Here is a 17,876-nt window from a genome sequence, read left to right on the forward strand (position 1 = left end):
TAGAGACGATAAATATGATATATGCACTAATTAAAATTAATTATACCATAAAATAATAGCCTAATTTAGTAATTTTTTGAAACACAGCTGCTAGCTTAAAGCTAACACTCCTTGCTCAGTGATAATGCCATTCATATGGATGCATGACTACAGATTTGGTGCATGTTATCAAAACTTTTATCCCTGATACTTGTTGTGCTCATTACTTCTCTGTGCTGACTTAAAGTAAAACTGATTCCTTAGAGACAAAGGTGATTGTCTCCTGGTGTCGCCACAGCAAACCTCAAGGCCCCTCTCTCCGTTTCCATCAGTCACTGCAATTATTTCTTACTCCTTGACTCAACACTCTGGGTTATATTTCATCACCGTCAACCCAGTAGAAACAAGTTGCTCTCAGAAGTTTTGTCCTTATGTCTTTCTGGTGAACTCACGTCAAAACAACTCAATGTGAAACAAAATCAGGAAATAAGTACGATTTCGATTGTCTTTTTTTGTAACCCTTTGTAGCACTGATTTTACATTTATCTGATCCTAAATACTTTTTTTTTCTTTCACAGTGAAATCAATTGATTCATTAATGTTGCCTGTGATTGGACTGGGTTGGGTTTTGCTAAAGCCACATTTTCTCTAAAACGTCAGCAAGGGGTTAAATATTTCATAAGATCCCCACACGAGGCATCACATTGTTGTCGGTGAAGAAATGCATTTGGGATTACCGCTGAAGCAACTACCAGCCATCCATTCCATCACCAAGCAAATCATCATAAACTCGACCCAGTAGAAACCGAACCAGTGCCACAGTAGAAAAACATACAGGATTCACTCAGCAAGTGAGGGGGGAGAAAAAAATAAAACATACATGGCAATTTAAGATAAAAGAGAAGTATTTAATTACAGATTTGCATGTGCAATGTGCATGCCACTATGTGGGGTAACAAGTCGACTTCAGGAATAAAAAAAATAAATATAAAGAAAAAAGTATATATAGGCTATGTAAAAAATATATATAGATAGATGTTTTTAAGAGCAATGTGTTTCTTTTTTTTCTTCTATTTTTAAAAACAAAAAATGCCAAAAAACTTGACCAAAAAAATATAATAAAAACTTTTAAAAAAAATCATCCTGATAAAAAAATGGAAATGACTTTGGTGATGAATCAAAGAATGTTTGTTTGTTATATTTGCCAGTTATTTCACAGGGGGTAAACTGTGGGGGGACAAGGATAGATAACACTTTAACTAACATTACAAAAGGAAGAAAAAATATTTAAAAAAAGGGGGAGAAGGAATACAAAACTTTTTCCTTGATGAAAAACAATCCCTTTGAGAGTAAAGAGATGCCTGAAACTGAATCTGGTGATGTTATTCCCGTTTATTCCAGCTATGAAATCCCTTCTTTCTCTCTCCCTCTCTCCTTCCCGGACCATCTCTTTCTCCCACTCTGTTTCTTTCTCTATCTTTCTCTGCAGTTTCTACCAGTGCATTTTGTAATTTCAAACAGAACTCTTCCTAAAGAACCAGAATAAACCAGAGGAATGCATTCTACCTGTTTTCCTGTCTGCTTATTATTTGCACCCATTGACACACAGAAACAGTAACACACTGGATTAAACAAATACAAGAAGATCATAATTATTACATTTTTAAATATGTTTAAATCGATCAATCAATATTTATTTGTAAAGTGCCAATTTATTACACATGCAATCTCAAGACACTTTACAAATACAGTAGGTCCAGACACTTCTCTTTGTTATATTATTTACAACGACCCAACATTAACCTATCATGAGCCAAGCACTTGGCACCATTAAGCAAAGTAACAGTGGTGAGGAAAAAATGTTGTTGTTGGAGATTAAGAGCAACAACAACAAATGAAACTGATTTATAGGTCTACAGTATACTCTATTTAGCTAAGATGCCTGAATCAAGATGTGTTTTTTTAAGAAAAGGTTTAATTACAGCTACTTCAAATGACTGTGAATAAAGAAGTGCTAACTAAGGGAAAGACTTCCTGAATCAGCTTAGTTGGAATGGGGTCTAGGAGACAGGTTAGAAGAAAGAATGATTTAGTTCAGCAAAGTAAATTTGTAAAAATAATAGTCAAGGTCAATATGAGGTTTCAGAGCTGTTTGTGCTGTTCAATAATTTGACAATCAAATCAACTTCCATTTTATTTGTCCCTGACGGGCAATTGGTTTTACAGCAAGGCATTAAAGGACAGAAAAATACAAAAGACAAAAAAAAAAGCTAATGAGGAAAAAAAAGGTAAGAGGCACTGAATATAGCAGCCTTAGAGAAACTACAGGGACCCTTGACTGATGCTCTTAGCAGCTTCCATTCATACAGACTAAAGTGCTGAGTCAATATGAAATATTAGTAGCTCACTGATATTTATTACAAGTTAAGATTTGAACAAAGTGATATACAGTACATACTGTACAAAACCACAACCATACCAGCCTACATAAGTGAGCGACTGATGACAATGTTTTCAACACAAACAGACCAAAGTGACACAGCCAAGGTCAGATACAAAGAATCAAAAGTAATTATGTCAAGCAACTGGAATGGCTTCCTTGATTGAAGCTATAGCATTATTAGACTAACCTCTAGTGAATGGGCTGTTGAGTCCAATAATGACAAGAAACCTGTGCTATTCCTATCATTGTCAACGTCCATATAAAAGTTTAAGTCACTTACGATTATTTTATCAGCGCTAAGGACTACATTTTATAAGAACTCAGGACATTATGGAGTCTGACATCGTTAAAGCGAAGAAACATACAAACTCCGCATTAACCTAGAGTAATTTACGGCTGCCATAATTTAGGGTCATTAGTGCATGAATTACAGTCTTGTCAAATTAATGTGTAATATTTGCCAGAAGCTTCAAATTTGACTCAATATCGCCCCCTCTGGCCCAAGGTATACTAAATTATGCCCGCTGACTTCTCTGACTTCACATTTCTGACTATGTAGTCACCAATAATGTGAGTTTTTCTCTCAGCGGGTGTGTCGCTGAGCGAGGGAAATTTATCAACAAAATCAAGTGGTTGATGGGGAACCGTGCTTCTTCGACTTACGGCTATGCTTCCATCAGAGAGTAACCCGTCCACCCTGCCATGGGATAAGCTAAGCTACATGACCCGCACTGGTTGCCTGGGACTGGCTGACTACAGCTGCAAGCTATTGTTTGGTTTCTGTGGTGTGGAGCCACGTCATCAATTGAAGGACCCTGGCCTCAAGCGCTAGAATGAAACTACATTTAATACGAGTACCATTACACGTAAAGGAGGACCAGGGGGAACTTAACATCTGACACACCGGTGCACTCTGAGAACAAGTGTGCCTAATAAATAAACTTTCTACTGTATTCCAATACAGTAGAAAGTTTATTTATTAGGCACACTTCCTCACAGGTGAGCTCAATGTGCTTTAGAGGGAAAAAAAACTGGAAAACAGGAAACAACAGTTATTTCAACAACCATGGAAAACATACAAAAATCAAATCATTAAAACATGCACCCGATGTACATCAGACTCACCACATAGCAATCAAACACCAAAAAGCATACAATAAAATAAAAACCAGAGTAGAAGAGAACAGGAGAGGGAGGTCAGAAAAAGAAGCCATCGCAATATTATATTTTTTACAATATAGAAGATGGGTCACTACAGTACAGAAGAGGATTAGGGCCACTGAAACAAAAATGTTTTGGTTCTGTCTTTTTTTTTTTTTTTTAGAATTCTGAGATTAAATTAAGAATTCTGACTTTTCTCAGAATTCAGACTTTTTTTCAGAGCCAGAATTGAAATCAGAATTCTGAAATTAAAGTCAGAATCCTAAAAAAAAAAGTCAGAACCAAAACAAATGTTTTCAGTAGGCCTAATTCTCTTCCGTGCTATAGGCTACAGTTAGAGAGACAGTTCTTGATGGTCATATGTGTACAACTAAGAGTAGATAAATAACAGCATGTTTAGCATTAAAACAAATGAATTGGGGCGCTGGTGGCGCAGTGGTTTTAAATGAATAACTACTCAATCCTTCCAGCAGGCAAGAACACACGGATCGGAGAGTTAAATGCTCTGAAGCAGCCCAGAGATCAGACTATTCTCAATTCAATACACACAATCTGTGAGAATTTAAAAACTGTTGGAATGAAATGCCTCCTCGTTGAACATCCTCAAACTGCCCCCTCCCCCCCCCCAATCCTCCTCTCTTCTCTTCTCTGTCTACGTCTACCACTACGTCACTGCTGTAGACTATGATACACACACGCAGCAATTTGCTGTTCTCTCCTCATCCCCCTCCCCATGTGGTCATGTTTTATTGACATTCCTCCTTTTTTTCTTTACTCCTTCCGCTCCTCCTGCAGCCCTCCCTCTCCTCACATCTGTCCTTCCTCTTCCTCTCCGTTTGTCGGTCTGTATCCCACCTACTCAAACACACACTGGGTGGCCTTTGTCTGAGCCATAAGGAAGATAAAAACACAATTTAAAAAATCTGTTCTAATTTGATTTTTCTGGGAAAATGCAATTATATGTTGGCTTTAAGGACATTTAAAAGACATAAAGCATCCTTTCCTGTCATACAACTGCATTGTTAACAGTACACACACACACACACACACACACACACAAGGCCAGATGTATCAGAGAGCTCTGTCCTCTTGCAGCTGAGTCTTAAAATAGACTCCACCTACACATTCTGTCGCCCGCCAGAATTGACGCATCACTTCCTGTCTCTGCCAGCTCTGCTGCTGGTGCCAGACACACAGACACACAGACACACATAAACACACACACACACACACACACACACACGCACACACACACACACACACACACACACACACACACACTGAAAATTGCAGGAATTCTCACTATTGGCCAGTCCTTTGCTGCAATCAAACATCTCAGTCAGTCACACCGCCAGCGTTATGAGATGAATTAGATCATGTGTTCGCAGCTTCTTGACATGTGATCATCAAGTGATTACAAATACACACACACACACACACACACACACACACACACACACACACACACACACACACACACACACTCACAAATCACATGATATAAAGCAAATAATAACTTCCTCTTTTCATTTCTAGAGAAACAAATGAGACAGTTTCTCAGCAAATTGCCTTGCAGCATTACTTCCTGTTCACAGAAACAAACGTGCCAGTTTGATCAATATGTTGGAGGCTATATAACTAATAAGAGACACAGCATTACTACAAAGAGATACAGGTTTACTACAAAGTAAGATTGTCAGATGTCTCCCTACCCGTGTTCTTGTGTGGATTTCCCTGTGTTTCTGGAAGAGACTTTTTGTGTTCTTCTCAGGTTGGACTGTTGATTGACTTTTATTTAAACAAAAAGGCAAACAAAAACTTACTAGATGGAAAATCCAAAAAGTGAAAACAAGCAACAGCAGGAAAGAGTGAGAAACACTGAATCAAGAAAAATAAATCTCAACTCTGAAAATACAAAATACACAACTAAACAAGACACATAGTGTTGTCATGACGTAGATTTACACCATGAGATGAATGATCTGAGACCATATTCCCCCCCCCCCCCCCCCCCCCCCCCCCCCCCCCCGCACATCTAAGAATCCCTCCATCTTAATGGACACATTGTGATATCCTCCACCATCACAGCTCTGGTCGATGCTTTACATGCATCCTGTGTGAAGATGTTTCCCCGCGCTGTTCTTTTTTTAGCTGCGAGCTGTTCAGCCGTACGTCATCTGTAACTGTCTGCCCTCTGCTCTCTGCATCTTAATCAGGATAACAACACATTCAATGTGCAGCCATCACACTGCAGGAATCAGCCAGGGAATCCATTACTGAAAACACATCACCTTTTTGTTCAGCTGCTGTAGCAACATTGCATTTGTTTGAATTGGAATATATTTGTTTAGCAGGTCATGTTAGAGATATTTAATTTCACACCGCTCCTCTTAAGGGTTAAGATTTAGATTGGTTTTGTTGTCAGAAATATCGCATTAAAAGACCAAAACCATTGATGAACAAGCATCATAGATATATCTTACTCCTCTGTGCCAAAGAGCCCCATAGTTGTCCATCTTGTGACATGATGTAACAAAGATTATGCAACAGAGCACAACACTTTACAGGGTTTTTTAAAATTTCACTGCTACTTGTTGTTGAATGTATTCACAATTCATGAGTGCTAAAGAACATACTTGCAAGCAGAAAAGAGTATGAAGCACCGTCACTGCATGCATGACAAGTGCACCGGCCTCTCACCAGTAGAGTGATAAACTTCATCGCCCCCACCCACTTGCTCGCATGCTCTGAATATTATCTCCTGCTTTCACACATCAACTCATCCCAACTACACACGGAAATCTTACTAAGTGGCTGGCAGGAAATATTCTGGTTAAAGTCAGTGTGAAAACCTCACTTTAACCCCAAAAATTCCATGGAAGTTTTCAGAAGTGTGCGTGAAACACAACAATATGACTTTATAGCTCTTTATACCTGATTACCTGAGTTCTGCCTTTTCTTCCATAATTACTGTAGCCACAAGAGGATGGCACCTATAGGTGTTAATATGCGTAGTAATATGCTATTGAATTAAGATCTTAAAGGTTTTTAAGTGGACCCAAAAGCAAGACCGGAAAACAGGGTGGTGGGTAAAAGGGGTATTTATTGAGGTGAGGCTGGTGAGGCTTGAATGAGAGGCTGGGTGGTGAGGCGCTGGGGAAAAAAGACGACAAGGGAATAATTAGTGACAGGTATCCAAAGCACAAAAAAGTCTACTGATACTGAAAAGCCGATCTACCACGGTGTAGGCGGAAATAATCTGGCAGTCTGGGAGGGTTGAACCAGGGTATAAATGCTGCAGCCGGTGATTACAGATGACTAACAGGTGAGTGATTGCAGAGAGCTCCAACAGCCAATAAGCCACACCCAGCCTCTGAAAGAAAAAAAACACAAGCACCACACAAGGAAAAATACACAGAAATGTCCAATCACCACAGTACCCCCCCTTCAACGGACGCCTCCTGGCGGCCCACCGGGCTTGTGCAGATGTTCACGACAGAAGTCCTGAATCAGGGAGTGGTCCAGAATGAGTTTTTGTGAGGTCCATGACCGTTCCTCCGGGCCATAACCCTCCCAGTCCACTAAAAAATGGTACCCCCGCCCTCTACCCCGAACATCCAGGATCTTACTCACTGTGAAGCCTGGGTGGTTGTCAGTGGGGGGAGGAGGGGCAATGGTCGGAGGGCTAAGATCACGGGAAGAGACGGGCTTAAGCAGAGACACATGGAAGGTGGGATGTATTTTCAGGGAAGCAGGGAGCTTTAACCTGACAGATACAGGATTGATGATCCTCTCAATCTCAAAAGGTCCAATGTAACGGGGAGCTAGCTTACGTGACTCGATCTGAAGGGGAAGGTCTCGGGAGGAGAGCCACACTCGCTGACCAGGGCGATACTCTGGAGCAGCTGAACGATGCATATCCGCCAGACGTTGGTTTCATTGCGAAGAGCGGTTAAGAGCGGCCCTGACATGTCTCCATATGTCTCTGATTCGCCTCAAATGTTCTTGCACAGAAGGGACTGCCACCTCCTCCTCCTGGGTAGGGAATAAAGGGGGTTGGAAGCCATAGGTGCCATGAAAGGTGACATACCTGTGGCCGAGCAGGTGAGGGAGTTGTGGGCGTATTCAATCCAGGGCAGATGTAAACTCCAGGAGACAGGGTGATGTGCCGTGACACAGCGGAGGGCTGCCTCCAGGTCCTGGTTTGCCCTCTCTGTCTGGCCATTGGTCTGGGGATGAAACCCTGAGGAGAGACTGACTGCTGCACCCAGAGAGTTGCAAAATGCCTTCCAGGAGGAGAACTGGGGGCCACGGTCTGAGACAATGTCAACTGGGATTCCATGGTGTTTGAAAACATGGTTAACAAGAATATTAGCAGCCTTGAGGGCTGAGGGCAACTTGGGTAAAGGCACAAAATGAACACTCTTCGAAAAACGGTCAACAATAGTAAGAATTACCGTTTTACCATCAGAAGAAGGCAATCCGGTCACAAAGTCCACAGCAATGTGAGATCAGGGACGACTGGGGATGGGCAAAGGGTGCAGCAGGCCAGCAGGGGGACGGTGTGAGGCTTTACCCCGGGCACAGACAGAGCAGGCGGCCACAAACTCCCGGGTGTCCTTAGCCATGCTCGGCCACCAGAAGTGTTGTCGCAGGAAGAGGAGTGTTCTGCTAGAACCTGGATGACATGTGAGTTTAGAGGAATGTCCCCACTGGAGGACTTGCGACAGAGCAGCTTCGGGAATAAAAAGGCAATTGGGGGGTCCTGTTCCAGGGTCCGGCTGGGTCCTTTGAGCCTCTCTCACAACAGCCTCAATATCCCAAGTGGCTGCTCCAACAATGCAGGGAGCAGGTATGATGGGTTCCAGTTCTTTAGAGCTTGTGTCGGATGAGTGAAGTCGTGAGAGGGCATCCGGCTTCACATTCAGAGAATCTGGCCGGTAGGAGAGGGTGTAGTTGAACCTACTGAGGAATAGGGACCAGTGGGCTTGACGGGAGTTAAGACGTTTGGCTGAACGCAGGTACGAGAGGTTTTTGTGGTCCGTCCAGATCAAAAAAGGGTCAACGGGGCTCACAGAGATGTCCGGAGTCCATATCCTCAAGCTCACTTGTGGCCTTTCTTCTGGACCTTGCCTCTGGACCTTGCCGTGTCTGCTCCCTATTCCTGTTCTGGCAGAGTGCCGTCTGCCCCCTGTTCCTGTATCAGCAGAGCACCGTCTGCCCCCTGTTCCTGTATCAGCAGAGTGCCGTCTGCCCCCCATTCCGGCCGAGTGCAGTCTGCCCCCTGTTCCGGCAGAGCGCCGTCTGACTCCCGTATCTGCATGGAAGGGTGCTGCCCACTCCCCTGTCTCTGTGGGTGGCCCTGCCCACTCGTATGACTCCTGTGTCTCCGTGGGAGGTTCTGCCCACTCCTGTTTCCTCGTTGGAGGTCCTGCCCACTCCTGCGCCCTCGTCAAAGGCCCTGCTGACTCCTGTGCCCTCGTCTGAGGCCCTGACGACTCCTGCACTCTTGTTTGAAGTCCTGGCGACTCCTGCTCCCTCGTCGGAGGTTCTGGCGACTCCAGTGCCGTCGTCAGAGGATCTGCTGACTCCTGCGTCCTCGTCGGAGATCCTGCTGACTCTGCCCACTCCTGTGTCCTCGTTGGAGGCTAGAACAAAACCTCCTGGCCTCCCCCCTGAACTAGTCTGCCTGTTCGGTCGGCCTCCCGGCCATCCACCAGAACTGTTCCCTGTGTTTGGTCGACCTCCAGGCCGTCCGCCTGACGGTCCGTATGTCAGTCATCAGTGTCAGATGTCAGTTTTCCTCATGCTCTAGTGTTACTTGTGGTTTCCTCGTGGCTAGTTTTCTACTTTAGAAAGTTGTGTGTTTGCCTTTGGCCTTTTTGTTTAAATAAATATTTTTTGTTAAATCTGCATCTGGGTCCTCCTCTTTTTTCTTTGTTTTTCTCGAACCTTGACAGGACAGTTTGTATGATTTACATTTTTGCTCTGGACAGTCACGTTGTGGACCTGTTCAGATTTGTGGTGGTTTGAAGTGAAATGTTTTAACAAGTATTACATAGCGCCATCAACTTCAGGGTAAATTGTAAAAATGTGTTTGGTTCTTTTATTTGAGATAAAGGGCTGTTAATGGGTCATGATGTAGACTAGGAGGGAACTTTGGATGTTACCAAATAGCTAAACTATTGACCATCCATCCGGCCCTAGGTATACAATTTGATTAACATTCAAAGAATACTGCAAGCTTGATTACAATACATGCTTAACATCAGTATGGTAGCTCTAACAATGAAGCCAAAATAAACTATTTTAAAAAACCTTATCCCATAAATATATGCTTAATAGATCAAGGACAGTAACGGTGTAATGCAGCAGAAACAATAAATATGCTTTATTTTCATTTCTGGTAAAGCTATGATATACTGAAAGAAAAGAAATGAAACCAGCAGCTCCCTAGAACAAAAAATCTGCACCTTTCATTCCATTATGGCACCTTTTGTTGACAGTAAGAGCACAAACCCATAAATTGAAACACAAAATAAAAGAACCAAAAGACCAAGTCTGTGTTTTGCAATATCCTCTTAGTATGTAGAAAACATTAGCGAGTAAAAACTATTTTTAATACACTCTGTTTGTTGAACCTACTGTTAGATATGAACATGGATATTTTCTGCACACGGACATGTTGTTCTCTTATTGAAGCAACTGGAACATTATGTACCACTGCTGCTAACAGCGTATGGATCATTTGCAGCTTTCAGACAAACAAGACACTGACGCTCTATGATTTCTACTGAGCCGTGTAGTCGACATGTTATCTTTCCTTATCCTGTGATGCACTTATGTGACACGTCTGAGGCTCACTTGATGTCCTTCAAATTAAAATGTGGCATACTTTAAGGCAATACTTGGAGCACCATTGCTGTGTATTTACAGTGTTTCTTTAGTTTTCTAAAATGCTGTTGCTAAAATGTTATCATGATTTAGATTTGACAAAGACACGGGGCGTTCAGGCAGGGACAAATGAGGCATGATGCAGGAGTGAGAAGAGGGTTGGGCATCAGAAGCTCCAAAGGACATATTTACTAGTTTAACCATTGTGTTTAAAATCTTTTAAAATATGTACAAAATGTATATTTCACATTATTATTCAAATTTAGTGGGGGGTGTTTAATTTACTAAAAAATGAAATGATTTAATTAGTAATATTTGTTTAAAAGGAAAACCATCTTACCTTATTTAACTAAAAACGAAGTAGAACACAAATTTCTTGTAATTGAAGCTCCTCATAGATTATTAATGACTTTATTTCAGTGACTGCAATACCATTGATGCCACTAGGGCACATCCATCCATAGTCTGTTTTTTACCGTCTATCACACGTACAATATCTGAGTTAGATGACATGACGGTTAGCTATACATTATCGCTAGCTATTATGCCATATCATATTGATGAACACTATCAAATGGTTTCAAAAGTGTAAGTGGATGTCTACCAGAAGTCCCAAAAATCAGTTGCATTGTCTGAAAATGTGGTTCGTTTACTAAAACAACAATTGTATTATTCATATTCTACCTATATATAATAATTATATATATATAATATATATAAAAATATATAAATGTTTTTTTAGCAACTGATCAACTGGAATACACTTTTTCTGGCTTTGTCATATCCCCCAGGCGTAGTCTATAGGAGTTCAAATCTCGAAAAATAGGCAGTAAAATATAGGAACATGAGCCCAGCCAGTGGATGAATGGCTGTAATGTTGAATGATATTGATGATTCATATGAAATAGATTTTCTTTAAAACATTACTCACATCCTACTACAAAAATACAATTCTGCTCCTCTGCTTTTATCTCAGGATTCACAGGGGGCCAAGGAAGCTGAGATATCTCAGAGAAATCGCCCCCATCCTGGGTTTCACTTTCTGAGTCTTCTTCACAATTTATTAAAGCTTATAACGATCATCAATTCTTCCAGCACCTAATACACAAATAATTTTACTGAGGTAGTTTGCATATATGTTATACTGTCTGGCATCGTCGTAAACTGAAACTATTGTGCTGTAAAGACACTGCTTGACTAAAGTCCTTGGTTTTAATGGCCATAAAAATAAAAATAAAAACATCCTTGAATCCTCTCCAGTTGAATAATTATTTCTGCTAAAAGACGGATTTATATTTGTTTTTTAAAAATGAAAGAGCCCATATGACCCATATTTTCAAGTTAAGCTTGTGATGTGTCGGGCAGATCAGGGTCACTGTGATAACTCAAATCCTCATCTGTGGGGTTTATGCAGACATTCATATGCTGTGTGGATATTAGGAGGCTTTGCTGCTCTCAGTGTGATAATACAGCTGCTGAGCCTCTGATGGATGAAAACAACATGTGGACCAAAACAAGGAACATCCTAACAACGTTATCAACAGACAGTGGACAGTCAGCTGCCATGAAGACAATATGTTGACGAAGAAAGCTTACTATACAGGCTTCACATCACTTATTCCTACAATCAAATAATTTACCATCACATTTTTTTATATTCTCTGTGTCATCAGCACCCTTTTCTGAGTTCTCTTTCTCAGAGAGAGAAAATGATGATGTTTTCTTCCCTGTGTAGGCTACTCACTTTGATTTGTCATGGAACATTCTGGTGTGATGGGGATTCTTTGCTCAGTGTTGTGTTTGGATTGTCACCCTGTACATCTTTAAATGTGACCATCAGAAGAAAAAAAAACATCAGACATAAAAACTGATGCTTAATAGATGCCAAGTCCAGTTCAAAGTCCCATAAGAAAGATGAGCAATGGTTCAGGTCTACTTTGGGTCTAGGCAAATCGATATTTGTGTCACCCGACCCAAGCCTCCCATACACCCAACAGGTGAACAATGTTTGTTTAAAAGATACCATGACATGGTTCCTTGAACTTCCTGATAAACTGTTTACCTTAAGAGGTGACCTCAGGAAACCGTCTGAGTGAAACTCAAATGTCACACAAGTGAAGTCATCACAGCCTGTTTCAACAACGCTGACTTTCCCGCCTGTCTAACTAACTTTATGCCCAGATCTCATTTTTCAGGAATGCATCAGAATAGTGGATTAAATCGATTGTATTTCACAGAAAATATTGCCGAAACTACACAAATAAGACTCAGGTTTTATAAAACTTAAACTATCCTTTAAGAGGACGGAATCTACAGTACTACTATTATCATGGCAGAAACGATTTAATTTGACCTTTGAGGCATGACATCACCTTCATTCTTCAGATCTTTATCTTACTCTCAGCATTAATAATAATTTTCCCAAAATTCTTCGTCATCACTATTCATAAGTTGATTCAATATTCAGGATACAAGAATAAATAGGGTTGATGATGATCTTACAAGTAAACATTATTGTATTGTCATATGAAAACCGGAGCAACCAGAACTACCTGATCAACATCAATGCTTGTTGAGTTTCAGGGTGTTGTTTTTGCTTCAGGTGATCTGGCTCGAAGTCAGTACTGATGCTTCAGATGATGATGATGATGATAACTATTATGATGAAGAGGCCCTCAGGCTATAAACACCTGCTGCTGTCTATTATTCAGAAGCCCCAGCTGTGTTGCGTAACTCTTTTATTAAAACCCTCTCTGGATTGGTGTCAGGTCATGTTGGGAAGGAAGGATGTGATTCAGAATTCTGTCATAATCCACAGGAAGCGGTCCGACCCTGGAAGCTGCTCCTGTGTGTGTGTGTGTGTGTGTGTGTGTGTGTGTGTGTGTGTGTGTGTTTTTGAATGTGTGTGTTATAAGCTTGAGATTAGCGTTGCAGGCCAGACTGGCGCTGGCTTGTACCAACCTCCTCCCTCTTATAAAAGGATTGACCCTTTGATCTATGGCCTAATAGACCAGTGTGTATACAGGTTTTAACACAATATAGAGAGAACATGACCACAAAGCACTTTCTAAAGTGTTTATTACAAATATGTACACCTTTAATTCCAATATACAAGTGAAAAAGCAGCTTGGAATATGAGGTAATCTTATTTTTCACAGGTAAAACATAAAACAACATAAAAGTGACATAAAAATAGCATACTGTGCCATATGGATAGCCTGTTTTTCATGGCACCATGAACTCAGTATTTAGGACAGTCCACAAGCAGTAGTATTGATCACTCAAAGTCCACAGCAGCAGATGAATGTTTGTAAATGTGTGTGCACTTGTGTGGCTGCCACAATTGTCCTTCCTCTTTCAGTGTTTGAGTCTGATATCCCGGAATACAAAGGCAGGAAATTCCCTGAAGCCTCAGTTTCGGTGTGTATGTGTTTAATGCCTGTGTTCGTGTCTGAGGTCTTCTTTTGACTCACACCATTCTCTGCTGATTCACACATACACACACTTTGAGTCAGCAGCAGTCACTTGTTTGGACTCATTTTAGCTGAAGGTGAATCACAGGGTAACAAAAAAGCAACCCAGTTAGTTCCCCCTCCGGTTCTTCCTCAAAGTTTCCGGCCACCTTTAGCTCTCTTTGGCCCGGTTACTTCTTCTCCTTCTTTATCAGGGCTTTAACATCCCATGCAGGCCGACCGGAGAGGTCGCACCATGGCTCCAGTAATCCCTTTGTCCCGGGACTGGCCGAAATAGGTCAGCACCTCGGTGCGTAAAGGGATCACATCGCCCTCATAGGTTATCGAGGAGTCGAGAATCACTCCGATGTGAAGTTCGATTGGAGGCTATTTCCCCCCTCCATCTGTTCAGAAGGCAGGTATAACCCGATTTAGAGACAAAGCGATCAGGGAGTCCCCGGCCCCGGAGCGACAGCAGCCCGGTGGGGCCGCATACCTCTCCTCCCCGGGCTCCAGCCTCGCCCTCTTGATCGGGAGGAAGTCAGGCGCAGCCGACGCCTTGCCCCGGCGCTTCCTGGACTGTCTCGTCGGGCTCAGGTTCTCTTTGTCCTCTGTAATTTCACACTCTTCATCCGCGCTGTCCGGCTCCTCTTGGGCCGGCTCAGATGAGATTAGTGTGGTCTGGGGCTCGGGCATGCCGGGTTGTTGTTGTCCCTCCTCCGGGTCGGAGCTGGTGTCCATCCGCTCCTCCGATGATTGACACTCGCTCTCCCGAGAGGAGTGGTAGATGTCCCGGGCAGACCTCATGACCAGGGAGAGCAGGAGGCTCCGGTGGAGTCTCAGTCCGCCTCTCTGGGTCCTGGAAGCGTACAGCTTACTTATCGACACGGCCAGGATCCGTCTGGCTTCGGCATTCACTTCCATAGCGGCTATGGCACTCATGTTTTTTTTTTATGCGTAATAGTTATAGCACCCGGTTATTTTGGCACTTTTGGCACCAAAGACAAGCTGTTTCTGTCCCGAGGTAGACTTTACTTTTCACTTTGTATTCTTTCTCAGCTCGGATTTCAGCTGTTCACCAGTTGTTGTGCTCTGAGAAATGACAGAGCGTTAGTGGAAGGGTGGCGTTTTATTTCCCCTTTGACGTAACGTAGACTTCATTCCCCAGTAAGTGAAAAACAGGCGCCGCCCACACCTGCTGTAGCTACACACACACATGCATACACACACACACACACACACATGCATACACACACACACACGCACACGCACACACACACACATGCATATACACGCACACACACACACACACACACACACACACAATGTGTTCCGTCTACATGTCTACCTTTTTTCTCACGGTTGATATGTTTTCTCATTTTTGTCTTTGATATTGCCTAGACTTTCTGCTGCACGTTATTTCACCCGCTGCTCATAATAGCATATAATTAGGCTACAGCATGTTCATAAGTAAAAAAAAGTATTTCTGTCTCTTCCAAAATTTCAGCATTTTTCTTTGGTTAGGTCCTTAAAACTGGTAGACTGCAGGTTTCGAGTTCCCGATCAATGGGTTACATTTGCTTAAACACACTTTTTCACATATGCATACACACTTTTAAATGCATTGTTGCCTTTCTTACTATTATCATTAAAAACGTAATCCATGAATTTAACAAGCAAGTAAGCAGGGAATAAATGTTTTTTTTTTTTTTTTTTGCACACTTTATGTACAGGAGAAAAAGCTGTTGCACAGATGTATAAAAAGAAGCCTAATACAAAACACACAAGTATTATGTTAAGACGACAAATGCAAAGATCCCTAACAACCTTTATGGCTATATGCCTTCATAACATTTCTGCAACAATTCAACCCTATTTTAGGCTCTATCATTTAATATCATTGTGTGTTAATAGAAGAGGAAGTGTTGGAAGTTTTTTGTGAAATGTACAAGGAAGTGTTAGAGTGCGGTATTAAATATTTAAGAAAGGAAACAAACTCAGGAAAAGTAAGATCGAGATGACGTCAGTCACTGTTTACATTCAGGTAAATTCTGGTATCGAAAAAATCACGTGGGAGAAGGAAACGTGTCTACCATTTCTCAGGAGTTTTCTTCTCTCACCCACAGATACATACGCACTACGTCACTCACTCGCATTCTCAGCATCCATATATGGCTTTTCCGGTTGTAAAGCCCAGTGGGGACGAGCAAAGTGGAAAAGCCGTGACGCGAACGCGCAGCCGCAGTTCCCCCCTCCCCCTTCCTCTTTCTCTCAACTCGTCCTCGCTCTGTACTGTGTACCCGCACAGCGGCCATGACGTCACCTCTGCACCATATAAGGAGTTGTCACCGGTGTGAATTAGGTTACTAAGCAGCAGCAGGACTAGGGTCAAACGGCTGGGTGCTGTCAGTATGATCTTATAATAGACAGCCAAACCAAGGTGGATATTCTCCGTTCAGCAAGTGTTTTTTATCAGTCTGAAATTTAAATCGGCCTCCCACATTGACAACAAAGGATTGGTCAGTTGTCAAATTTAAAAAAATAAAATTAAAAAAATCACAGCATACAATAGAATTCTTGGCATTATTTTTTTATTAACAGGAACACGTTTCCTCGGTTTTTATGTTTTTGTATTTTGCTGCTGTATTGCATTTTTCTCTCTTTTTATAAGTAAGCAACAGCACAGAATGCAAAGTGATTGGCAGTTTCAACCCTTAGCTGTCTTTGTTATAAGTGCATGAAAAAAATAGGAAATATACAATCACAATGAACAAAAATCAGATAAATTCCATAATGAAAGGACACACCAATTGTACAAAGCCCTTTAAACCCACATGACTAACTCTGGCTGTCGTCAAGTGTCACTCAGTGTTGGATAGCTGCTCATTCAGAGTGCAAATTACACTCGTTATCAGCAACATTGGCAGTCCTCTCCCCGAGTTGTCAGATGCTGTAAAAACATGCAAGCTGTAACCATGGCAGCCTGTTCCATCACTATTTTTTCTTCCTGCATGACGTGTACTTTGCACTTCAGATACTAACACTATAATGGATACCAAATGTGTTAACACTAAGTTTACCCAGATGTTACAGGCCACAGTGGTGTTTAAAAGTGGAGAAACACAACTTTGACTTAGGACAACTGTTTTGAAAAGCAATCTACTGGTAGTTTAAAATGTCGCTATCTTACATATTTAAATGTTGTAACATATTTCAGCTAAAAAAATCAGATTAGAACCAAGTCGTCCTACCTGTAATTGCACGCTTAAGGCAAAGCAAGCATGTTTTTGAATATATCACAATTCAAATACAGAGGAAATTGCGATGTGTTTGCAAAGACAAGCAGTGAGATAACAATTAAAATCAGTGAAATCCAAACCTTCAATAATATAGAATAATATTATTGTTAAAAATCAGACAAAGTTTGCATATTTCAATGCAGTAGATTTTTTTGTTGACCTCAAAGCAATAAGGAAATAACAATGCTGTGAGGAAAACCATAAAATACAGAACGATATAGCAACAATAGCACTTTCTACTAAAAATGATATTCTCCAAAAAGGACTTTGATCTTAAACCGGACTGTTTTTGCTGTCTTCTGTCCGTCTTGTCTCTTTTGTTATAAGTGTTTCTATTCTGAAGAGAATGTGTGTATAATGGAAGTCACAAATGCAACCTTAAATCTTTTACATAAAGGAACATTTCTGCTCAACCATTATTTTCACATTCACTGCCTGCACCAACTAACCCTATTTTGCATTAAATAAAAATGATGAGATTAAAGCTAATGTATTGTTTCTGACACGTGTTGCAAGTGCTAATCAAACTTTTTTCAAACAACCCAGCGTGCACAGAAAATGCACATTTGGTTCGTAATTCTCTGAGCCGAGTGGTTCTTAAGCAAAGAAAACAACCAAACATGACTACACTTCAGGTCTGTACCCGAC

The 17,876-nt window shown here is 41.5% G+C and overlaps 2 protein-coding genes across 2 annotated transcripts in view; both read right to left on the bottom strand.

Moving 5' to 3' along the window:
• Positions 1-17,876, bottom strand: part of man2b1 (mannosidase, alpha, class 2B, member 1) — a 117,038-nt gene that overhangs the window by 6,118 nt on the left and 93,044 nt on the right. The gene's annotated exons all lie outside the window — the stretch shown is intronic.
• Positions 13,539-15,051, bottom strand: ier2b (immediate early response 2b). The gene has a single exon (XM_061053697.1). It carries the CDS (start codon positions 14,869-14,871, stop codon positions 14,338-14,340), a length of 534 nt encoding a protein of 177 aa, XP_060909680.1. The 5' UTR covers positions 14,872-15,051; the 3' UTR covers positions 13,539-14,337.

Source organism: Labrus mixtus, chromosome 2, assembly GCF_963584025.1.
Source record: "Labrus mixtus chromosome 2, fLabMix1.1, whole genome shotgun sequence".
NCBI classification, from domain to species: Eukaryota; Metazoa; Chordata; class Actinopteri; order Labriformes; family Labridae; genus Labrus; species Labrus mixtus.